This window comes from Carettochelys insculpta, chromosome 11 (genome assembly GCF_033958435.1).
Source record: "Carettochelys insculpta isolate YL-2023 chromosome 11, ASM3395843v1, whole genome shotgun sequence".
Lineage (NCBI taxonomy): Eukaryota > Metazoa > Chordata > Testudines > Carettochelyidae > Carettochelys > Carettochelys insculpta.
In genome coordinates this window covers 18,919,036-18,942,204 of record NC_134147.1, presented here as the reverse complement: position 1 = coordinate 18,942,204, position 23,169 = coordinate 18,919,036, and the positions used below count along the sequence as shown (strand labels likewise).

Sequence of the window (23,169 nt, the reverse complement as noted above, 5' to 3'; positions counted from 1 at the left end):
GGGATGGCCTACATTTCCCAACGTATCGCTCCCCAAGAGGCGAGGAAGCCCGCCGCGGTGGCTGCTGGGACTTGTAGTCTACGGGCGCCACAGTTTATTAAAATGTACAAGAGGGGAGTACAAAGGGACTACATTTCCCGGCATGCCGTTCACAACGGTCGGCCCTCTCCTCCCCCTGGGTCGCTAGGCGGGGGCCCCGCCCATCTCATCCTGGCCCCGCGGGGTGGGTGGGGGGAGGCAGACGGGGAGGAGGCGGCTCCATGTTGATCCCTGCGCGGTGGCGGCAGCAGCGAACGGTGTCAAGCTGGAGGCGGCCGGTAATGGGGCCCCCCTCCCCCGCCCGGCCCACTGGGGCCCCTAGTGGAGAGGGTATTAGGGCCCCCTTTGGTGAGGGAGTCCCCCGTGGAGAAGGCGGGCGGGGCTCTGGGGGCCCCCATGGCGCTGGGGTTCCCTGTCCAGGCACAGGGATTCCTTGCGCAGAGAGCGGGACATGAGGTCCCCAGGGAGATGCAGTCCCATGCAGAGGAGGGGGTTTCCTCCTCGGGTAGGGGCACATGTGGGTCTCAGAGAGCAAAAGGGGGGCTCGAGGGACCTGTGTGTAGAGAGGGGGCAAGTCACAGGGTCCCCCATAAAGAAGCTGTATGGTGATTATACAGAACTAGGGGGCTGGCTAGAACAGGCTCCCCACTGCATGGAGAGGGGATTATATGTGTTTCTGTAGTGTCCCCATGAGTGTGCTCCATCAGGCCCTGGGTATAGGTGCACGTGCATACAGGGGTACCCAACACGTGTAGTGCTGGCTGAGAGCTCCATGGCCTCTCACCAAATGAAAGGCCTCCTTTATACCGCCTCATCTAGAGTCCTTGGAGCACTTTGGGACATGTATGTATGTAACCAGAAGCCTGATTCTGTGCTCGAGCGGAGTGCCACTTGGTTCATGTGGTCTGTCGTGTACACCATCTGTTTGGGTATCAGGACACCTATTTTAATTTCCTGGCTCTGTCGCTGCCCTGCTGGATGATCTTAGGCAAATTGCTGGCCTGCTCTGTGCCTCAGTTTCCCCATCTGTGAAATGAGAAAAATGCTGCTCTTTGTCCCCACCCCAGTAGGGCAGGATTGTTCTCTTTAGTCTTATTCTCCCTTTTCCCCCATGCCAATAAGACAGGATCTTTCCCTTCAGTCTTTACCCCCACTCTCAGGAGGCAGGAGCATAAAGGGATTGGAAGGGGATGAGATGGATGCAGTATGAGGTTATAAAGTTTGACCTCATTTGCCCAGGGAACATGATATCCAATTAAAGGTAGCTGTAAGTGATGTTGAAGGTGATTTGACTACTGGCATTGATGGCATAAAGCCATGCAGAGACTTGACCAAGCCTTGTGATGCTACTGAAAGTGCCTTTTTTCTGCTATCACATTAGAATGGAACTGAATATTTGGGTACGAGGATCTATATCATACTCTTTGATGCCCACTAACTATCAGGGGATCAAGTTACTCTACAAGTGCTGGCTGTTCCGTCACCTTTCTCTGAACCAGCTTCGGAAGGCTAGATGGGCCCTATAGCTTAATCCAGTGAGGAAGAAGGAATTTGGAGGAAAGATTGCCCAAAGTGCATTGGTGTTAGACCTACCCTGTGTGGTCACAAGCTCCCTCAGTGACCTTGGGCAAGTCTCTAAACTGTGCTGTGCATCAGTCTCCCCGTATGTAAAATGGAAATAATAGCGGTGCCCTGGGTTCTCTCTGATTTTTGTCATCCATGGGCAGAATATTATTTTTACGTGCACCAAGGCAGCTACAGATGTGCACCGCCAGGAGAAACACATGCTGCCTGCTGTGGGTGCTCTGCTAATTGGCTGGGCGGTACCTGAATCTTTCTAGGGAGAGATGTCCAAGCACTCAGCTGACAGAGAATACTGTTACAAGGTGGGTGTGAAGACTATGAGATGCCGTGGCATGGGGGTTCTATATGCATTATAGAGGTAGATAGTTCTTTCTGTGAGACCGTGGCAGAGGCAGGTGTGATGCAGGCATAGACTGGGCAGTCTTACCTGTCACTTAGCTCTGTTGATGTTCTTCTGTCCTGGCACCCAGTCCCCCTCTGAGATGGTAATTTACATCATAGCTAGATCCATCTCCGCATCTGCCTATCTGTCCCTAGATACATCGCTCCATCGTGTGGCAACTGCTATGCTCTCTTGAAATGTCGTTGAGATGAGGCATGATTAGCTGCTTATGGACCGTCTGGCTGTTTTCCTAGCATTGCACTGGTAATAGCACAAGAAGCCCTTCTGTGATCTGTTTGCTTAATGCAAACCAGGCCTGGATTTCCTGACTAGGCGGGGTTGAGTGTGTGATTTGAGTAGCTCTGTGTTTTCCACTCCCTGGTAGTGGAAACTACGTGCAAGTAACTTTTGGGTGTGTTTGGTGCTGCCTTTTTCCCTCTCACGGAAATACGTACTTCAAGAGAAGATGGGGGGAGGATTGGGGAGGGATGGGAATCCAGGCCATAGCTTAACACTTAGTCATCCGTGCAGGCAGAGCTTTTGTGACTGCTTTTGAGTGAATTTAGTCCTGGATGAAGGAAGCATTTGCTAGAGAAGCCTGGGACAAACCGGTCTGTATGGGCAAGTTTTCCTGCCTTGGTTAACTTCCAGCTGACCCATGTTGGGTTGTGTTTTGATACCCTTGCTTTGCAAATGTGTGGCCTTACTGGGAGTATTGAGTAGGGAAATGTTGTGTTGCTTTGTGTAGTCAATATATGATATAGCAGATGTGGTGGGCTGTGAACCTTTTGTGATGTGTTGCAGATAACCTTTGAATGAGGTTGCTGTTGGACCCATCAGATGGTGTTGCAAATGTATTGTGTTAAAGCTTCCAGAATGCTTTGCATTCCCATCAAACTGTATTGTGAATGCTTGATGGTGAGTAATTTGTACTGTGGTGGTACTAAAAGTCTGAGTCATGGATACATGAGCACAACAAAATGCTGATCCCAAAGAGCTTCTAATTTAGGAATAAGACAAGAAGTGGATACAGACAGACAGTGGAGGAGCATAAGGAAGTTATGAGATAAGCCACGGTGGCGTGATAGACTCTCATCCCAGTCTCCCATCACAACGCTGGTAAAGTGTTTTGTAGGTGTCATGGCAAGGGAGGGATTTGAAGAAGGATAACAAGGTGGCTTCATGGACTATATTGCAAATGGTTCGTACCACAAATGCATTGTGCCCACAAGGTTTTTTCTTGCAAACACATTGCACTAGTTCGTAACCAGCCTGCTATGCTAATACCCTGAATTGCTTCCCTGGGGCTCACCTGCCCCCTGCTGACTGAACAGTGACCAGCAGGTCTCCCTGAGCACGTCGCATTCTGACGTTGCTCAGATGGTCCTGGCTTCTCACTAGCCCTGAGGCCCTTTCATTCCTTGCTGCTATGACATTTTTCCTGGCTCCTGGAAATTTGATGCTAGGCTTATTGCCTGAAATACCAGAGGACGGTGCTGGCATTGCCGTGTCAGGACTTTGCTGACTCTTGGAAGGGCTGTTCTTGCTTTTCCCACATAACTGCTTAGCTGCTGCAGCTGGGGGTACAACTGCATTGCCTGGGAGATTGACCAGGTCAAGGTCATTCTTCCGGGTTCGATTTCACGTGCCTAGTGGGGCCGCACAAAATCGAATGATCAGGTGTCAACAGTCGACCCCTGTACTCATTCTCACAAGGAGTAAGGGAGGCGGATGGGAGCGTATCTCCCATCGATTTCTCTCAGTGAGGACGGCCAGATAAGTCGAGTGTGGATACATCGATTCCAGCTAATTGCAGCAGCTGAAATTGCGAATGTACGATCAACTTTAAGGTCTAGTGTAGACCTGCCCTAAGTGAAATCTCCTAGGGAATGGTTTGAAATGCTGGCTTGTGTTTATATTGTGGTGGCATTATTTGTTTATCATGCAGGAAAATGAGAAGCTCATATTTGAAAGAGAGAGAGAGAGAGAGAGAGGCACAATGCAGCCCCAGGATAAGTGCTCCACTCAGCTTTTCCAGTGCCTCTCAATCATGGCCCACAGCCCCCTGATGTTCCAGCCTTGGGCTGTCATCTTCTCACCCACACCATCTCTTCCCATGCTCCATTACCCTACCCTGCAGCGCCCTGCTATTTTAATCCTACCTCACTGAGCTCTGCCAGAGTCTCATAATTCTGACCTGCAACGCATCATGCGGTCCAAGCCCTGAGGTCCTCACATGCACAGTTCTGCCAGTGCCTTTCAGTCCTGAAGTGCAGCCCCCTGCTATCCCAGTTGTGGGCTCCCCACACAGATCTGTGCCAATACCCCATCAATGTGACTTAGAGCTGCCTTCGCTCCCACTGCTGGGCCTCCCCACAGACAGTTGTCTGTGCCTTTCAGTGCTGGGCTGCACAATCACTGGAGATAGCCTTCGTGCAGGGGTGGCCAGCCCACGGTTTTTGGTCTTTGAGCCATTAAATGCAGCTCCTCCTCAGGGCTGCGTGCCATCCACCACTCTGCTCCACTGCTTGGTGGGAGAAGTGTGGGGCGGCGGCAGCTCTGGGGTGGTGGTAGCGTCTCTGGAGGGTCACCGGCATCAATTTAGAGCAAAGGTGGGCTGAGGATGCCAGGGATGGGGGTAGGGTTATAGTGGGGAGCTGGGGCTGCCTGGCTCTGGAGGAGGGGAGGGGGATTGGGTTACGACAGAGGGGCTGGGGATGCCTGGCTGAGAGGGAGGGCATTGAGCCACGTGTTATATATTTCTGTTTGTCTGTCGTATATCTCTGTTGAGAGATTAAAAATAAATATAGAAGATGTGGCTTTTTGTCCCTCAGTAGTTGGCCACCCCAGTCCTAGTGGGACCAACAATATCTACACCGGCAACTGAATGACAAAATGTTCGTCATTCAGAGATGTTTCAAAAAAAAACAAAAACAAAAAAAAACTGCTGTCTTGCAGGCAAGCTAACGCCGCTTGCTGGAGGTGGAGGGCTTTTTTCAGCAAAAGAACTCCCAAAAGGTGGCTGTGCTGCACAACCTTTAGCAACATGTCTGTAGTGACACAGTCGTGTTGCTGAAAGCTGACTGCAGAAGAAGCCTACGTCGTCTTCCAACAATGGCTTTGCAGCCTCCATACTCACATGGCTTCCTGCCTGAATCACAGTTAAACCCAGATGCCCAGAGAGCTCTAGTGTATTAAATTAGTTTGGCACTAAATGGAGTCAGAAAAAAGATACACATTGCTCTTTCACTGCAGTGGATGGTGAAGACGAAAAGAAGCCATGTGTGTTGCTCTTTACTGTATGCATTACAGCAGATGCCTGGCCCGAGATTGGGACCCTGTTATGGTGTGTGTATTACTAGGAGTAGTATGATAGTCCCTAGAGGCTCCAGTTGAGATTGGAAGGTCCCCATTATGCTGGACACTGCCCAGCCCTCCTCCTCAACCAAGATTACAGCAGATCTGTTATGTGAGGAGCCTCATTAGCCATGTGTTTCAGACATCCCTTTGAGCTGGGCGCGGCACAGAGAGACAGCTGGAGATATACCCAGCTCACGAGAGTTTGGGTTTGGTGATGCTTGCTTGCTGAATTCAAAGAAGGAGCAGGTGCATGTTGAGGCACCACCTCCAAAATCTGATTTGTGACTTTGAGTCACTCCCGCCCTTGAGAAAAGTCACGCCTGGGATCCAACAGTTGTAGAGCTAGCCAGAGGCCAAGATTTGGCTTCCTCAGAGAGCTGTGGCTCCCAGCATGATGTCTTGGTCATTCATTGGCTTCAACTATTGACAGAGCTCACCCAGTGGGGCCTGGCTCAGCAGTGAATGCTATGATCAGTTGGAACACAGGGCTCTGAAGGCACAGGGCCTGGAGCAATTGCTCCTGGTAGCAAAACTTCAGGTTAGTGGGTTCTAGGTGGTTCCCACGAGATTCTTTCCCGTCTGTCCCAAGGGAAGAACACAAAATAGCTGGGTGTGTGCCATTAATAAGCAAAAACCTATAAAACAAACCACTTTACTACATCTGCAATTCTGCATGCCCCCAGGAGGAGGACAAATCACACATCTACTAGCGTGATGAGGGCAGGGTAAGAACCGTATGAAACAAAGTGGAGGAAGGAGCTGGTGAAGGAGAGGGGACCATGCAATGCATGGGAGCCTCTCTTTCTAACCATCCCTTCCAGGCTGCCCCTGATCCCCAGGTGAGATCTTGAACTGGACTAGCCGCTGATCAGTGCTCCCTTTTCTAAATTCTGGAACTAACAAGCAATCTTATGATTAAAGCATGGGGCAGCTGAGTGCTCAGACCTTAAAGAGAGCCTCCCCCTCTTTCTCTGCTTCTGTTGTTGAAAGAGGATAATTCCCTCCAGGGGAGGGAGGTTGGGATGGATTTCTGTAAAGGGCTTTGATGGTGAAGAGCCAAGGAAAGGGGAAATTTTTATTCAGAGACATAGGGCAGGGGAGAAAGTCAACCTAAGATACACAACTCCAGCTACAAGAATGGAGTAGCTGGAGTCAACCATATGTTGACTTTCTCCACCATGTCCATAGCAGGAGATCAACAGGAGGAACTCTCGTCATCAACTTCCCTTGCTCCTCGCAGCTGCGAGGAATACAAGGGTTGATGGGGACAACCTGACTTTTGGATTTAGTGAAGCCCCACTGGATGTGCTAAATGGAATCCCAAAAGATTGACCCCCAGTGTCAAGCTTCCTGTAAGTATATAGTGGGTGACTCAAAGAGCAAAATTTTTTAGTTTAAAGAGGAGGTTGGGGCTGACTTCATCAAGGTCTGAAAGTATCTACATGGTTGTTAGAGCCATGTGTGTCGCAGGGCATTAAAGAGACAAGGTGGATGAGACTTTTTTATTGGACCAACTTTTGTTGGTGAGAGTGACAAGCTGTTGAACTTGGAGCCCTCTGCAGCTCAAAGGCGTCTCTCTCTCGCCAATGGAAGTTGGTCCACTGCAAGAGAAACCATCACCTGCCTTATCCCAGGCAAAAGAACTTTGGTAGTGGGCTCTGTATTTTAGCAAAGGTCTAAAAAGACCCACTGGGTGGCAGCTGAAATGTTGGTTGGAAATAAGGGGCAAATTTGCCACTGTGGGGACTTGCCCATTGGAATAATTTCCCAAGGACTGTGGTGGATTACCCTTGGCTGGCAATGTTCAAATCAAGGTTGGATGCGTTTCTAACAGATCTGCTTTACGTCAAACAGAAATGAATTTAGGGCTGACCCATGGCCTTGTCTTCTGTAGGAGATCAGTCTAGATGATCACGATGGACCCTTCTGGCTTTAAAAATCAGTGAATGCGCCTGGCCCCATTTGCTGCCTAAACATGCCCCACAGCCACAGCTAGGAGGCAAAGGGTCAGACTCTGGACTGGCACCAGTCAGAGGGTGAGTGGGTTGTACTCATTTATACCAGCTGAGGAACCAGCCCAAGGAAGCTCTCTCATGGCAGCATTACACTTTCTGGCATATTCATTTGTGCTAATTTCTTCCTGTTGCACGTTCTTTGGGGCGGGGGAGGGGGGCGTCTCTAAGTTTTGTGCTTGCAGAGTGCCTGATCCCACAGAATCCTGGTCCAGGTCAAGCTACTTCCTCCCAAAATAATACTTTATGCAACGTTAGTGGGGCTGTCGTCAGGCTCACGGTAGAATCTCTCTCTCTGGGATTTGCTGCATTAGGCTGTACGAAGATAACTGCCTCCCTGCGGCCTTGACTCTTAAGGCCATGGAGAGCCATGGTGCTACAAAGCAGCCACCTAAAGACAACACTTTCCCCCTTCACGCCTTAATGTTCATTCAGGGTTATCTCCATTTTGCTGGTGGGGAATTAGAGATGCACAGGAATGAAGTGACGTCCCTCAGATCACACGGGGAGTCAGCTGCAGAGCCAGGCATAGAACCGCATCTCCCAAGCCACCAGGGCATTAGCTATTAACCCAGCATTATCCCAGGCTCAGGGTAGCCATTCACGGTGCATACCCTGGATGAGTTGCACCCGGGTTGGCCTAGCCTGGGCGGGAGCAGCCACTCTGCAGCACCGTCATTGTGTTACTGTGTCCTCACTGTGCTGCTGTCCCTGTGTGCGTGGCTAGGACTTCAGAGGGCGTATCCCATGATTTTCTGTGCTGCAGTATGATGAGCTGCTTTTTTATTCTTTCCCAGTGAATTGTGGGAGAACCTGTCTGTCCTTCAAGGGACTCAGGGTGGGACTGTGTGAGGGCATAGGATCAGGTCCACCAATGGGAGGGGCAAAGGGGGCAGTTGCCCCAGGACCTGGTGATTTAAAGGGGCCTGGGGTTCCCAGCTGCCACCACTGCTACTGTGGTGACAGTGGTGGCTGGAGCATCAGGCCCTTTAAGTTGCTGCTTGAGTCCTGGGTGGCCCGTGCCGAGTGGCACAGAAGAGCTGGCAGGGGCAGGCTAGCTCCAACCCCACCATTTCCACCCAAGGCCGCACCCCTCCTGGGGATGTGGAGCCAACTCTGCCTCCATCTTGCCCAGGGCCGAGCGTAAGCCTGGTTGTGGCCTTGCACAGGAGGACTGTTAGCACTTGACTGATTTGTGCCAGCATCCTCACTGCAACATGGGCTGTTACCAGCCTGAGTGAAAGCAGAGGCTGGGATCTAACCCACCCCCTAGTTGGGCAACTCAACTCGGAGGGCAGGGTTTTGTATGTAAGGGAGAGGTTTGGAGTAACACCCGGGTGAAGAGCCCTGCAGTGAAAGATGTACTCTGAGGACAGGATACAGCCCCAGCCAGAGAGCAGCAACTTCCTCTTGCTTACTCTGACAGAAGGTCTGTCAGGCTGGCATATGTTCTTTGGCCTGTAGGGATGGATATTCAAGGCTCCAACTGGTGGTCAGGCTGCTCCCTGAATTTTCCCTGCCCCTGCAGCCCCCCAAGTGCAGGGGTGTGACTGGCAACAGGGTGTCTCTCAGTAAACACTGCAGTGAAAATAACCCAGCTCCACCGTGCTCTCCAAATATCTCTGGTTCCAAGGCTTTCCTGTTCTGAGAAGGCAGCAGATCCAAGGTCAGTCTTACCAGCTGGGGCTGCCTGGGGACATCCCTTCCTTGGCTCTCCTGTGTTGTGGTTTGCCCTGAAGACTGGGGGGGTTGTAATCTCTGATGCAGTGTTGCCATGAAGTATTTGTAACCTCCGCCCTCTCTAGCTCCTGGCATGTATGTGTGGGAGAGCACTTAGGTTTGCAACAGGAGCTCTGGCCCATGGGGCTTTATATGGCTGGGCTGGACTGGGCTTGGGTTTTAGCATCCAGCTCTGCAAGCAGCTGAGAGGTGTCCAGGCAGCCAGCCAGCTCAGCTTTCCCTGCTCAGCTCCATGCGGAAGGTACGGGCCCCAGTTTAGAAGAGGGGGACCCTCCAGCCACACTAGGGCAAATCTTCCAGGCTGTAGGAATAGGCAAGAGTTCTCGTGAGGGTGGAACTAACCCTCCAGCTCTGTTTGAGAAAGGAAAACAAGAACCATTACACCCTAACCCTGTGCTTGGGAGATTTCTGGTGTGTCGGTCAGGCCAAGGCTGTGGTTCCCCTGCTGTACAGAGAGCGGTATAAGAGTAATCCTATCAGATCAGCCCCATGGTTTCCCATCTCTGACCAGCATTAAATGCTTCAGAGAAAAGTGAAAATCCCCCCAACGCAGCCACATGCGGGATAAACTCACCCCCTCTCCTGGAGGTTTGGTCCCAAGCCTCCCCTTCCATGGGGCATTTCCCAAGCAGCCCCCCCCAGCAATGCATTTATGCCCACAGGTGGGGATGCCATGGGGCGAGGGAAGCCTGGGCCCGTGCAGATTGTCCTGGTGCACAAAGAAACCCACTCCTTTGAGCTGGATGAGAAGGCGCTGAGCCAGGTGCTGCTGCAGGAATCCATCCGGGACATGGACGTGGTGGTGGTGTCAGTAGCTGGAGCCTTCCGGAAAGGGAAATCTTTCCTGCTGGACTTCATGCTGCGTTACATGTATACTCAGGTGAGCTCTGTGCCCATGATGGCCTGCTACTGCATTACATCTGCACTGTCCCCTTCCCACAGTGCTTTGCTGCAGCTGACTCATTCCTGCTCTCAGCTGGGAATCCCCTCCCTTGCTCCCTCTGCAGAAGGAAGGCAACACGTCCAACTGGCTGGGGCAAGAGGATGAGCCCCTGCTGGGGTTTTCATGGCGCGGGGGCTCAGACCCTGAGACCACTGGGATCCAGATCTGGAGCGAGGTATTCACTGTGGAAAAGCGAGGTGGGAAAAAGGTAAGAAGGGGAGAGATGGGGATGGGTGATGTGCGTCTGGCTGGGTGGAGGCATGGGACTGGGGAGTGTGCCTGGAGGGATACTGCACCTTTGTGAGGACGAGGCAGAGATGAGGCTGCACCTCCAGACTTGCAACATTATGGAAGACAGTGCATGGATCCTGGCAGCCAGCCAGCCTCAGCTCTGGAGCCAGATCTCTCCTCTGCCTGCTTTGCTTTGGCCCCCTGCCATATGCTGCAGGGTAGTGCAGCTGGCCAGGGAATCCGCAGAAGGGTGCGACCTGGGCCAGGATGACTTTGTTACCCACACCAATTTATTTATCCCTTCCACACTTCAGGGACATGAACACCTTTACCAGTTCCTAAGGCTCAGGGCGTAACCCTGTTCATTCAAACAGCCACCCTTACCCAATTCCTAGGGTTCAGGGCATAACTTGGTGCAGGTCTGCAGGATCTGGGCCACCAAAAAGCCTCACACAGTAATATTCTTATTCTCTATTTATTGACAATTTCCAAGCAATCAAAATACATGCTAAGCACTCAGTGTCATGCTCACCGGTCCTGATAAAGACAGGCAGACTTCCCCTGTTGGCTAGACAAAGTCTGTCTCTCTGGATGCTGCATCTCACAGTCATGCAGAGGAGTCCTGGCAGTTGTGCTCTTAGGTTGTGTCTTGGAGATGAGTTCATTTTCCTCCTCCTTCTTCCTGCCTTTCTCCCTTCTTCCTGCTGTTTTATCTTCTTGGACCCCAGATTAAGTATCAAAACAAAAAAGCAGTCAAGTAGCACTTTAAAGACTAACAAAATAATTTATTAGGTGAGCTTTCGTGGGACAGACCCACTTCTTCAGACCATAGCCATGAGAGTGGGTGGCGTTAGGATAGGATCTCCTTCTAACAGCCTGGTGTGATACTCTTGCAATGGAATTTAGAGGGAAAGTGAGTATGTGACCCCTAGCTTCAAATTAATGGCTGCTGCTCTTCATTCTGGCCGTGGACAAAGGCCTTGAGCCTCTCAGTATGGTTACAGAAAAAACATATTTGTTATACTGTTACAGCATGGGGCCAGCGAGCAGAACCAAGCGCCCTGTTGCAGGAGGGCTAGCCTTAGCGGCTGTTGGTGTGCCAGGGACATGGAAGCACTGGTCTGGGTGATGCTAAACCTGGTGACCTTTCCCTGTGGCAGGGGCAGGCCATGCCAGTGGTGCCCCATGTGCCCTGACTTGAATGCTGTCTCCTCACTTGGGAGGGGAGCATTATCCCCACGCAATGAGCCATTGCCAGCGTCTCCACGGGTTCCAACGTGGGGAGGTGCCGATGCGCTTCCTTGCATCCCAATCTGTGCGCCTCTCCGCCAGGTAGCAGTGGTTCTGATGGACACCCAGGGCGCCTTCGACAGCCAGTCGACCGTCAAGGACTGTGCCACCATCTTTGCGCTCAGCACCATGACCAGCTCTATTCAGGTGGGCCTGACAGAGGTTAATGCCCTTGGGTTAAACACGAGGATCTGTCGCTAGCTTGGAAGTGCCTGGCCTGTGGCCTTGCTGGCAGGGACTTGTCTTGGTGTGGCACGGGCCGCCATCCTGCCGGTGCAGATAGATGATCATCTCATGGCTTGGGACCTTAAGCAGTGCAGTGGGTGCTCTCTGTTCCCACTAGGAACAGAGTGAATGGCGTCCACCTTGCTCTAGGTTGGTTAGCCCCATCGGGAACTTGCTGAGATTCCGGGGTGAGGGCTTGGCAGACATGAGCTTTAACCAGACACAGAGTGGCTGGTTCGGTAATGCAGGAATAGGCTTAGGGATTGGAGGGCAGGCGGCGGGCTTACTTACCACAATGGGCCAAAAGAGGTGACATGGAGGTGGCTGGGAAGGGGATATATACTTTTGCACGCCAGCATCATGACCGCAGAACTTGGTGGCACAATCCCCATCTGATTGTATAGCAGGGGAGGTTTGAGTCTCTGCCCTGTGGCTTCCCTGGATGGCGCTTGATGTTAACGGCACCGTCTTTCCTTACAGATCTATAACCTGTCCCAGAACATCCAGGAGGACGACCTACAGCAGCTGCAGGTAATAGATGGAGGGTCAGAAGACCTTGTAACATGTGAATGTGACAGGGAGGGCAAAGGGAGCTTCCCCAGACAGCTGGGATGACCCAGAAACAGTTCTTTGGTCGGCCTGACCTCGGGCATGGGTGAGGCAGGGCTCTTACCTGGTCTGCAGTTGCTAGGTTTGTGGTGCCTGGCACTGGTTGCATCTCCATGTGGAGCTCCAGGAGGGTAATGCCAGCTCCAAGCTGGCTCTTTGGGTCAACAGGGTAAAATCTGTCCCTTCAGCTAGCGGATGCTGTGTCCGAAACAGCCAGTGCAATCTGTGATGTACAAACAGGAGTGGTGAGCTGGAGTGGGAGGGGATTTTCCCTCTGAATATGTTGTTGGGAAGAGTTAACCTGGAACAGTGCTCATAGTTCTGGTGTGCACGTTTTAAAAAGCACATTGAAAAATTCGGGTGCAGAAAAGAGCCAGAGAACTGATCAGAGGACTGGAGAAGTGCCTGACAGTGAGAGACCTAAGGAGCTCAACCTGTTTAGGTTCTCAAAAAGAAGATCAAGAGGTGACTTGATCACCGTGTACAAGTAACTTCACGGGGAGAAAATCCCAGGTACTACATGGTTCTTAAACCTAGTGGGAAAGGCAGCACAAGAACTGATGGCTGGAGTTAAAGGCACACATTCACATTCGAAATAACTCACTGATGTTTCACTGTGGGGGTGACTGTCTTTTGGAGCAAACTGCCAAAGGAGGTGGTGATCTCTCCAAATCCAGGCAGGAGGGCTTTCAACAAGGTGCTTTAGCCAAATCCATGTTACTGGGCTCAGTGCTGAGGGGAATGGGTGACATTATCTGGTCTGTGTTATACAGGTCAGACTGGTTGATCTAATGGTTTCTTCTGACCTTCAAATCTATGGTTCTGTGCTGGCCCATGATGGCTGTTTCGGGGCCCATGATACGTGTATGCATGTGGCTTTATATCTCTGCCAGGCCCCCCCTAGTGATTGCCTTCCATGTCGACTGCAGCTGTGACCAGTGCTGTCCTTCCCCATACCCAGACTATATTACATAGGGCACTCAAAGATTTGAGGCACCATTGGGTCTCAATGTCCACCCATCTGCCTCTTCCCATCCCTGTTCTGGGGCTCTGCTGCCTCAGAGGAGGAGCTAGTTAACAGTGTAAAAGCCAGACCTCTTAGCAGAAGAACAAGGTGTGAAAGAATAGTAGCAGTTCTGGACAGCATGGCGTTCAGTTTTGAAGGTGTGAAAGAGCCATTCAAGTGGTAATGAAGCCATTTAACTGGCATGTACCTACCCCTGTCAGCTACTGAATTCACTGTCAAAACAAAAAGCAGTCAAGTAGCACTTTAAAGACTAGCAAAATAATTTATTAGGTGAGCTTTTGTGGGACAGACCCTCTTCTTCAGCCCATAGCCAGACCAGAACAGACTCAATATTTAAGGCATAGAGAACCAAAAATAGTAATCAAGGAGGACAAATCAGAAAAAAATGATTAAGGTGAGCAAATCAGAGAGTAGAGGGGTAGAAGGGCAGGGCGGGGGGAAAGTCAAGAATTAGATTAAGCCAAGTATGCAAACGAGCCCCTATAGTGTTAGTCTACAGGACTTTAGTTTAAAACAGGGCTGGGGAAACTTGTTTGAGCTGGAGGCGACTGACCCACAGATAAATCAGCGGAGAGCCACAAGTGAGGAGAAAGAGAAAAACTTAACTGATGGGGCACCCAAGCCAGAAGCAGAAAACAAAAAGTCATTCACTTGACTACACTCTGGCTGCTCCCCAGCACTGGGGGAGACTAGGGCTAGCAGATTTCATGGGGGCCCCTAGGTTCTGAGGTTCAGTGCATGGGAGGAGGCTGCCAGGGAGCAGGCTGGGGAGGGGATATAGGGTTCAGGAGTGAGCTTGGCGTGTGGGGTCTGGGCAGGAGATAAGGTGCGGGAGTGAGCTGGGAATGGGGAGGGTCTGCGCAGGAAGTAGGGTGCAGGAGTGGGCTGGGAGTGAGGGCGCAGGGTCTGAGTTGGACGTAAGGTGGTGGGAGAGGACTGTGAGGTCTGGACCAGAGAGAAGGTGCAAGTGGGGGTGGGGTTGGGACTGTGGGGTCTAGTTGAGAGGGATGGTGCAGGATGGGTGGTAGTAAGGTGTTGGGGGGGAGGAGTGTGCAGGAGCAGAGTGGGGGTGGGGTGCAGGGTCTGGGTTAGAGGGAAGGGGTAGGGGTGGACTGGGGGTGGGTGGGTGGTGTCTGGAAATGGGTGCAGGAACAGTGGGGGTGGGGAAGCAGGTGATTGGGTTACCTATCTAGTGCAGCTCCAGTGGGGGGCCTGCAGCTCTGCATGACTGTGCACAGATCAGGGAAGTGTTCCTCACCTGCACTGCCCTTTGGTGCTCACTTTGGCCATGATTTGGCCAAGGGGAGCAGTGGGGGGTGGTGCCAGTGGGGAGCGCTTCCCTGCAGCACACGGGAGCCGTTTCCTCCCCTCGCAAGCAGAGCTTGCAGGCTGATTCAAGCCCGGGCTTGCCTGGATCAGGCCCATAAGGCTCGAGGCGCCCTCCTTGCAGCGGGACGCCGGCCCGATGCTGCAGTCACAGCGCCCCACCCGTGTGGCTCGAGCACCAGCTTGCCCTGCAGTGGGAGGAGCCTTGAGCGTCATGGGCCGGATCTGGCTTGCAGCCTGCAGGTTCCTCACTCCTGGTTTAAACTGTAGCTTAAGAATATTTTATTGGTGCGTTGCTGAAGATTATAAAATCACATCTCTAAAAAATCGTCCCCCCCACCGCACCTCCCGAGCCCCTCTCGGCTGCCATCAGGCACAGGGCCACTGCTTTGATAGTACTGCAAAAGGCCCCATTAATCCTCAGGGTGGTCCTGGCCATGACAGTCTCATCTCATCCCTTAAACAGTAATCTTTCTGTTCTCTCAGCTCTTCACAGAGTACGGGCGCCTAGCCATGGATGAGATCTTCCTCAAGCCATTCCAGGTAGGCCCTGCAGCCCAGCCTGTCCCCTTGCCCTGGCTCAGCCTGCCCCAGGGGTGAATGAGCACGGAGGGCAGAGGGGAGCTCCTTGCTACGCAGGTCTTCAGGAGGAACTAGGTTAGGCCATGGCTGCTGGTATCCAGAACTACCTGGAGGGCAGGGAGCCAGGGGTTTCGCTTCTCAGGCAGAGGCATTTGATCGTTATTCACAATCCAGCAGGGCAGTGGATGGGAGCCTGACTGCTTTAGCCTGTGTGTTGTGTTTCGGAGCTGTTGCTCATCAAGATACAAGTGTCTGACTTCTAGATTTGAGCATGAGTCTCTGCTCCCTGAAGAGGCAGCTGCAGATTGGGGACCAGAGGGGTCCGGTTACTCCTAGCCGAGCATTTCTTGTCCGTAGTACTCCATGGTCTCATCTCTCCATGGAGTGTCAGATTCCTCTTCTCCCAAGCTGTGGAAATTCACATTGGTTCCTGCTTCTGGTGAGGCACCTTCTTCAGCCCTGTCTCAGGCTGAGCAACTGGAGAAAATACAAGGCTGGTTCCACCTTGTCTCTGCTCTAGCTTCTGGGCTTTGCCTCCTTTCCTGCAGCCCTCTGTAGAGATGTGTCCCCTTCTCAGCTACCACTGACCACTGGACAAGGCTGGTGGCTCAAGGCCCTGGGCCCTCAAGGGCAGGGCACCCACGCTGTTACAAAGGGTTGGTGGCTCTAAGCAGCTTCAGAGCCCCAGTGGCTCCAGGCCCCTCTAGTGTGTGTCTGTGAAATGAATTTGATGGATCGCAGCTACTTCCCGTTACAAAAAGCCGATGAAGCACAGCGAGTGAATCCCTTTCTTCTCCTAGAGCACAGCACGGGGGCTGGGATAGGGAAGCTGTATCTGTGACTTAGAATTCATATGTATGTGTGAAACCTATTGTCCCCAGCTCTGTGGCCTCACACCCCTCTTTGGAGCCAAGCCCTAAGCTGTCTCACGTCCATCCTTGCCGGGTCAGCTCTGCTTCCTACAGACGGACAGTGTGGTACTGCTTCTGGCTGTCACTCAGTACTATCTGTTGCTCAGAACAGTCCCAGGCTAGTGGTACAGAACAAGCACATCCTGTAACCCCTCATCTGACCTGTCGTGACTTGCCTTCTCATCTCTCTCAGACCCTAATGTTCCTGGTCCGGGACTGGAGCTTCCCCTATGAGTACCCCTATGGCCTGGAGGGAGGAGAGAACTTCCTCGAGAAGCGGCTGGAGGTAAGGGCTGGCTGGGAAAGCTTCCCACAAGTCAGATTAACTCTTCTGGAGGCCTGGGTGGGACCAAAAATGGGGGGTTGAGGATTCAGTGTGCAGGAGGGAGCTGGCAAGGGGTCTAGGTGGGAGGGAGGGTGCAGGAGTGGGTTGGGGTTGGGGGATCTGGGTGGGAGGTAAAGTGCATCTGTGGCAGGGGTGGGGTAGCAGGCTGGAGGTGAGGGGTATGAACAGGAGGGAAGCTGATCCCACAAGGAGGAGCCTTTGATGGCCCCAGCTTGCCTGACTCCAGCCCACAAGGCTTGGGGCTCCACAGCCCCCCACCCACTATGGGCCAGATGCTGGGGAGGGGAGCCCTGAGCCTTGTGGGCTGGATCTGGCCCATGGACAGAGGGTTCCCCACCCCTGCTGTAGAGTAAGGGTGTGTCTTGCTGGAATCTCTGATGGCATGTGCGAGATGTGGGTCTGCTGATAGGTGAAGACCCATCAGCATGAGGAGATCCAGAACGTCCGCAGGCACATCCACTCGTGTTTCACCAACGTCAACTGCTTCCTCCTGCCACACCCAGGCCTCAAGGTGGCCACTAGCCCTGGCTTTGATGGGCGGCTGAAAGGTAGGATTCTATTTCCACTGCAACCCAGAACGGGTAATGCAGCTCCCTTTGCATGGACCAACTCAGCCTGTTCGTAATTGTGCACTGGGGGTTGCCAGGACTTCGGCCACAGCCACGGAGAGCTGTACCCCAACCTCCAGGATCGGCAGGCTCAGAGCGCTGGGGAATCTGCATTATGATTTTTTGGAGACTGTATCTTAAAGAGCCTCATCATCTTACAGTTGCCCTACTTGCCTTCCGACAATGTGCTCCGCTCAGTTACAAGTTGAGTTGTGTAAATAATGGATTTTTCATTGGCTGTTCTGAGAAACAAACAGAAAAGTTGACAGAAGATTCATTTGGGCTCTAGGGTTTTGATTTTTGTGCTCCCCCACTTCACATTTTTAAATAGCGAAATAAAGGTAGTGTTTAAGTGCCAATTGTTTTTTGTAAACCATTTGCCAAAACTGACACCAGTGCATGATCAGTTTCCCGGTTCCCCTCCATTGCTGGTCAGTTTCCTTTCCTGGCTCCCCCACCTTGTGTGGGAAATTTGACTTACGTGGGGGTTGCGAGAGTGCAGGTGCGTGTGCTAGTTTCTTCATATATCTTGTTCCTGCTCGCCCAACCCCAGACATTGCTGCTGAGTTCAAGGAACAGCTCCAGCAGCTCATCCCCTTCGTGCTGGACCCTGGACAGCTGCTGGAGAAGGAGATCAATGGTTCCAAGGTCACTTGCCGAGGCCTGCTGGAGTATTTCAAGGTGAGCAGAATTGAGGATGAATTTGAAAATGTAGCTGTTCTGAGGCACTGCCTCTCCTGAGCCAGCAGGTGGCAGCAACACTAAAGCCACTGGCCAGCAGCCTTTACAAACTGGTGATTGGGAACCAGGATTTCCATTCTGCAGGGTGCCAACATTTTGGCAGGTTTAATTTTTTTCTGAAAATTGGAATAAAAAGCCAAAATGTCCAGTGAAATGAAAATTCTAATACATTTTGATTGGGAACCATGGAAGCATTTGAAAAGGTAAGACATTTCCTTTTTACTTGATCATTTGGATTCTGTTCATTTATATTTTTACAATAAATATTTTAATATATCTCATGTTTATTGGATTTAGTGGTGTATATTATGTATAATATTTAATTATATTTAATATTTATTAGTTACTTACATATTAAATATTTCAATATAATGCAATTATATATAACACATTAAATAATATAAATTATAGTACATATGTAATATACAGTATATAACATACAAATGCAATAGTAAAATGTGTCTCTTAATATAAAAGTCCAAACAAAACAAGTAGAAATTAATCAAGCCTATTTGATTTCAGTGAAATGAGCACTGAAATGAGTCAGTTTGACTTCTTCCCATCAAACTTGAAATCACCATCCTCCTGCAAAATATTTGTTGTTTTATTCAGAACGGCTGTTTTCTTTAGAAGACTGTTTTGTTTCAAAATCTGTGACCAGCTCTGGTTACACAAAGCTTTCTTGTGTCAAGACAAAGCTGTCCTGTAGCAATGGGAGTCAGGGGAGACTTCCCCTTGGAGACAGGTCACTGCAGGGATCCTGGCAAGCTACGGTGGCAGAATCCCCAAATAGATGGGTGGGCTGGCTGGCTTTGTTCCCATGATTAAGGTTCCTGGGTTAGACTAAGAGATGAACTGGCAGTGGCCTATGGTTTCCCTGTTGTGAGGTTGAGTCACTAACTTAAGACTAGGGAGGCTTGGGTTCAAGTCCCTGCTCCACCACAAATGTCCCAGACAACCTTGGGCAAGTCACTTATCTTCTCTGTGCCTTATTTTCCCCATGTGTAAAAAGAATAATAGCAATGCCTGGGATAAAGAGGAATAAATACGTTCAAGATTGCTGTGGAAGACATATAAGTGTGTATGCCCTAGCCTAGATCTCCTAGATCTACACCTGACTTTCACTGCTTTCACTCTCTCCTCCCAGGCTTATATCAAGATCTACCAAGGAGAGGACCTGCCTCATCCCAAATCCATGCTCCAGGTGAGTTGGGTTGGTTAGGGGCTAGACGATGCTAGGGGAGGAGACTTGTGAGACAACCCTGAAGCCTCTTCTGACTGTGGCCATTGAGTAGGAACAGTAGTAAGTGCTTCTCTGTGATAAATTGAGCAGCATGCCCCCAGATCGGCTGCCTTCCCCTGTCTCTGAAGGCCCAGGGCTTGCGTTCGTTTGGAAGATGAGAAGTGACTCCCATACAGAATGTGAGCACTCCTTGCCCCTGCTAGTCCAGGGGCATCTTTCCTGGGGCAGGCAGCATCAACCCAGCCCTGCTTTCCTTGGTTATCAGCTCGTTTTGTGGGTCAGAACTACCCCTGGGTGCCAGAGGGCTGCCAGGTTAAGCCTGGCTGCAAATGCAATCCAGTTTTCTAGTGATAGCAGATGGAACTGTACACTGCAGCTCTGGACCAGCCCGAATGCATACCGGCAAGGCCGCAGCTGCTCCAGCGCCCCCAGAGGGAGCAGATGGTACTGCACCTTGCCCTGCAGTAGTGATGCTCAAGGCAGCGCTGATCAACGGTTCCCTTTCATCCTCTCTTTGCAGGCCACTGCGGAAGCCAATAACTTGGCAGCTGTGGCATCTGCCAAGGACATGTACTACAACAAGATGGAGCAGGTGCGTGAGGTTGTGTGGGTTGGCATCTGTTGGGCAGCCAAGACTGGTGTCCACATGGTCTGACTGTGTAGTCCGCTTCCCCCCTGTGCTGCAGGATGTCAGGACCTGCCTGATGCCCCAGGGAGTGTGCTTATCTGTAGAACTTGTAAAGATACTGTTAGAAGCTGGAACGAGAACACCAGGGCCCTGCCTCCCTGAGTCCCCAACTTTAATGCACTCCTGTTGTATAGCTGGGGATGAAACCCAGTTGTCCTGACTCTGTCCCCCTGGTTCCTACAGTCGTTGGTGAGCTTGTGAGGGGCCTGTTCCAGTGGGGGATATTCTGAATTCTTGTAGATCCCATTTGGGCACAGAGATGCAACCTCCCCTATGATTCTTCCTTCCCCCCTAGATGTGCGGGGGTGATAAACCTTACATCTCCCCGGAGATCCTGGAGGAGAAGCACCAGCAGCACCGGGCAGCGGCCCTGGAGCACTTCCAGAAGATCAAGAAGATGGGGGGGAAGGAGTTCAGCCAGCGTTACGAGGCAGAGCTGGAGAAGGAGATGGTCGAGCTCTTTGAGCACTTCGCCAAGCACAACAAGAGCAAGAACATCTTCAGCACCTTCCGCACGCCGGCCATCATCTTCAGTGCCATCGTGGCTCTCTACATGGGCTCAGGCCTCACTGGCTTCCTGGGGCTGGATGTGGCTGCCCAGCTCTGCAACTGTGTGGTGGGGCTGCTGCTGATTGCGCTGCTGGCCTGGGGCTACATCCGTTACTCTGGCCAGTACCGGGACCTGGGTGTGGTCATTGACACCACAGCCGACTTCGTCTTGGAGCAGGTGGGCAGCACTGGTGGTGGTGGAAGCTGGGTAGGCGTGACTGGGGGACACATGGGGCAACAAAAATCATTAAGGGGCTGGAGCACAAGACTGATGAGGATAGGCTGAGGGATTTGGGCTTGTTTAGTTTACAGAAAACTTAGGGGTGATTTAATAGCAGCCTTCAACTTCCTGAAGGGGAGCTCTAAAGAGGAGGGTGAGAAACTGTTCTGGTGTCAGATGGCAGAACAAGGAGCAATGGTCTGAAGTTGCAGAGGGAGAGGTGTAGGTTAGATACTAGGAAAAACTATTTCACCAGGAGGGTGGTGAAGCAGTGGGATGCGTTGTGTAGAGAGGTGGTGGATTCTCCATCCCTGGAGGTTTTTAAGTCCCGGCTTGACGAGGTCCTGGCTGGGATGACTTAGTGGGGTTGATTCTGCTTGAAGCAGGAGGCTGGACTCGATGACCTCTTGAGGTCCCTTCCAGCCCTAGGATTCTATGATTCTATGAGAGATGGAGGATTCCTGGGGCAAGGCAGGCTAGGCCTGGCTGGCACGGTGTGTAGGTGTAGGGTTGGTCTCTGTTTAACGGGGAGGAGGAACCAGGGAACCAACTGGTCCTTAGGGTGGAGAAGGCTCAGTCCTGCTGAGAACATCCTGACTCGGCAGTGTGGCTGAGGTGCTGCAGAGTTCAGAACCACTTCCTGCCTCAGAGGAACTGGGCCAGAGCTGGAGCTCCCTGCAGAGATCTTTCGAGCCCTGGGAACATGGCTGCCCTTCCCTTTGACCTCTCCCAGAGCAGGTGGAAAGAAGCTGCATCACATGCAGCAGCCATTTCACCTGTTACCTAAGGCGGTGTGGTGTGTATGAGGACGTTCCAGCCACCCCCATCAACCAACCTCTCTCCTGAACCTTTTCTCCAGGCCACTTCCCGCATGGGCAATGCCACCCGGGCGGCTGTAGCTGACACGTCGGGTACAAGGGCTCCAGCTGACAAGAAAACCCAGTGACGCCTCCGTGCCACGGCCAGGTGGGGGCTTCACAAAGTCCTGTGCTCCCACTGCAGCTGCCGCTGGCTGTGAGCGGCTCCAGGCCTGCAGAGCTAGATTCCTCTCTTCCTTCATTCCAGTTTCTTTTCTTCTTTTGCTTTTCTTCACTCCCCCACCCCCTTTTTATTTTTACTTTTGCACTTTAAAGAAAAAAGAGATCAACTGCAGCTTTAACCTCCTACCTGTGCCAGCCAGTGCCTTGTCACCAGGAAGGGGCAGCCTGACCCCACTGAACTCAGATTCCTGCTCCTGGGAGCGACCTCTGGACTGAAGCCCACATCTGCATCCTGGCTCCTTAGTGGTTACTTCTCATTGCATGGGATCAGCTTCCCTCCAGCAGGGGGCAGGGCAAGTGCTGTTGTACAATCCCAGACTCTGCTTCTCGCTTCCTGCCCTGACCAGGGAGGTGAAGATGCTTTGGTGTCTTCCCTCCTGCCCAGCAGAAGCGAGGGGGCCTCGAGGCCTGAGCAAAACAACTGTCGCTGTTCCTTATTTCCCCTCACTGCCCCTTGTGCCTTGGTAGAACTGAACCGTGTCGTTGGGCCTCATGGAGAAGAGGGGAATATCCCTCAACCAGCTGCTGCCTTAGGGTGGGGTGGGGATGGTACCAAAAAATAGACACACACACACCCATCCTTCCCCGTGCCAGAGAGAGCCTTCAGCACCCAGCATGCTGCCCAGTCCTGCCTAACATTGACCAAGGACCAGCGAGCCCTGTGGGGTGATTCTGGTGCTGTGCCACCAGCCAGCCTGGGCTCCTTAGTCAGGACCAACACTGCTCGAAGCATGACCTACAGAGATTCACAGCCTGTCCCTCCAGCATGGACCAATGTGGCCTATTCAGTTTCCAGCCACACCTTCCTCCTCCTGTCCCATATTAACAGCCTAGCACCTCTGCTATTGGTTTTGGGGCAAAATGGGGCACGCTGCTCAAGGGAGGGCTAGCCAGGGGCTCCATTGTGCTGACAAACCTGGTCTTAAGCAGCAGTCACGTGTTGTGGCTTGGTTGTGTGCACACGAGTTTAAACGCAGCCCTGCCCATACTTAACACCATGTGCAAGCTCCCTTCTCTCTCATCTCTTGCTGATTGACCACTCACCTTAGCTCTTTGGACTAGGGAGCTTTTGCCCTTGGGAGATCACACTGCAAAATCCGTAATCTTGTTGGATTGTTTGGTGTCCTCTTGCCAGGACCTCTGACGCCATTCACCAGCCAAGCAGATTATGGCCTCCCCTCTCCACTGCTGTCTGGCTGGAGTCAGTTGGGCAATGCCAGGATCTGAGATTTGAACCAGGGGACTTGGTGCTACCGATTCCCTGCCTAGTCTGACCCCAGCCTCTGCACCCACCCCAACCCTGAAGCGCTTGCACATTGCTGCTCATGTAAAGCACAAGAATAAAGCTCATTCCATTTCGTGATCATGGTGCCTCATTTGGCAGGGGGAGGGCAAGATGGTAACAACCTTTCCCTGGGAGGCTCAGTGGACCCCACCTTCCCTAGTCTCCCTGAACCTTGTTTTGCTGGAGAT

General features: G+C 52.0%; 1 protein-coding gene across 3 annotated transcripts; it reads left to right on the top strand.

The window, feature by feature from the left end:
• The first annotated feature begins 249 nt into the window (after positions 1-249).
• On the top strand, positions 250-23,059 carry ATL3 (atlastin GTPase 3). Of its 3 annotated transcripts, XM_075004800.1 has the most exons (14): positions 250-317; positions 9,780-9,997; positions 10,125-10,268; positions 11,624-11,728; positions 12,287-12,337; positions 15,255-15,311; positions 16,455-16,547; positions 17,017-17,155; positions 17,769-17,896; positions 19,104-19,160; positions 19,720-19,791; positions 20,183-20,614; positions 21,516-21,622; positions 21,790-23,059. In XM_075004800.1, the coding sequence occupies exons 2-13, from the start codon at positions 9,791-9,793 to the stop codon at positions 21,600-21,602; spliced, it is 1,572 nt and encodes a 523-aa protein (XP_074860901.1). In that variant the 5' UTR covers positions 250-317; positions 9,780-9,790; the 3' UTR covers positions 21,603-21,622; positions 21,790-23,059. The 3 variants fall into 3 exon arrangements, with proteins under 3 accessions (XP_074860901.1, XP_074860899.1, XP_074860900.1); XM_075004798.1 differs by having other exon boundaries at positions 21,516-23,059; XM_075004799.1 differs by lacking the exon at positions 250-317 and adding an exon at positions 7,382-7,401 and having other exon boundaries at positions 21,516-23,059.
• The last annotated feature ends 110 nt before the right edge of the window (positions 23,060-23,169 follow it).

What these genes read in the sequence shown, in the direction of transcription:
- ATL3 (XM_075004800.1), top strand. Translation starts at nt 9,791, where the DNA reads ATGGGGCGAGGGAAGCCTGGGCCCGTGCAGATTGTCCTGGTGCACAAA. An exon ending in TGCGTTACATGTATACTCAG is followed by an intron (nt 9,998 to 10,124) that starts GTGAGCTCTGTG and finishes CTCCCTCTGCAG; the next exon opens with AAGGAAGGCAACACGTCCAA. An exon ending in ATCCCAAATCCATGCTCCAG is followed by an intron (nt 19,161 to 19,719) that starts GTGAGTTGGGTT and finishes CTCTCTTTGCAG; the next exon opens with GCCACTGCGGAAGCCAATAA.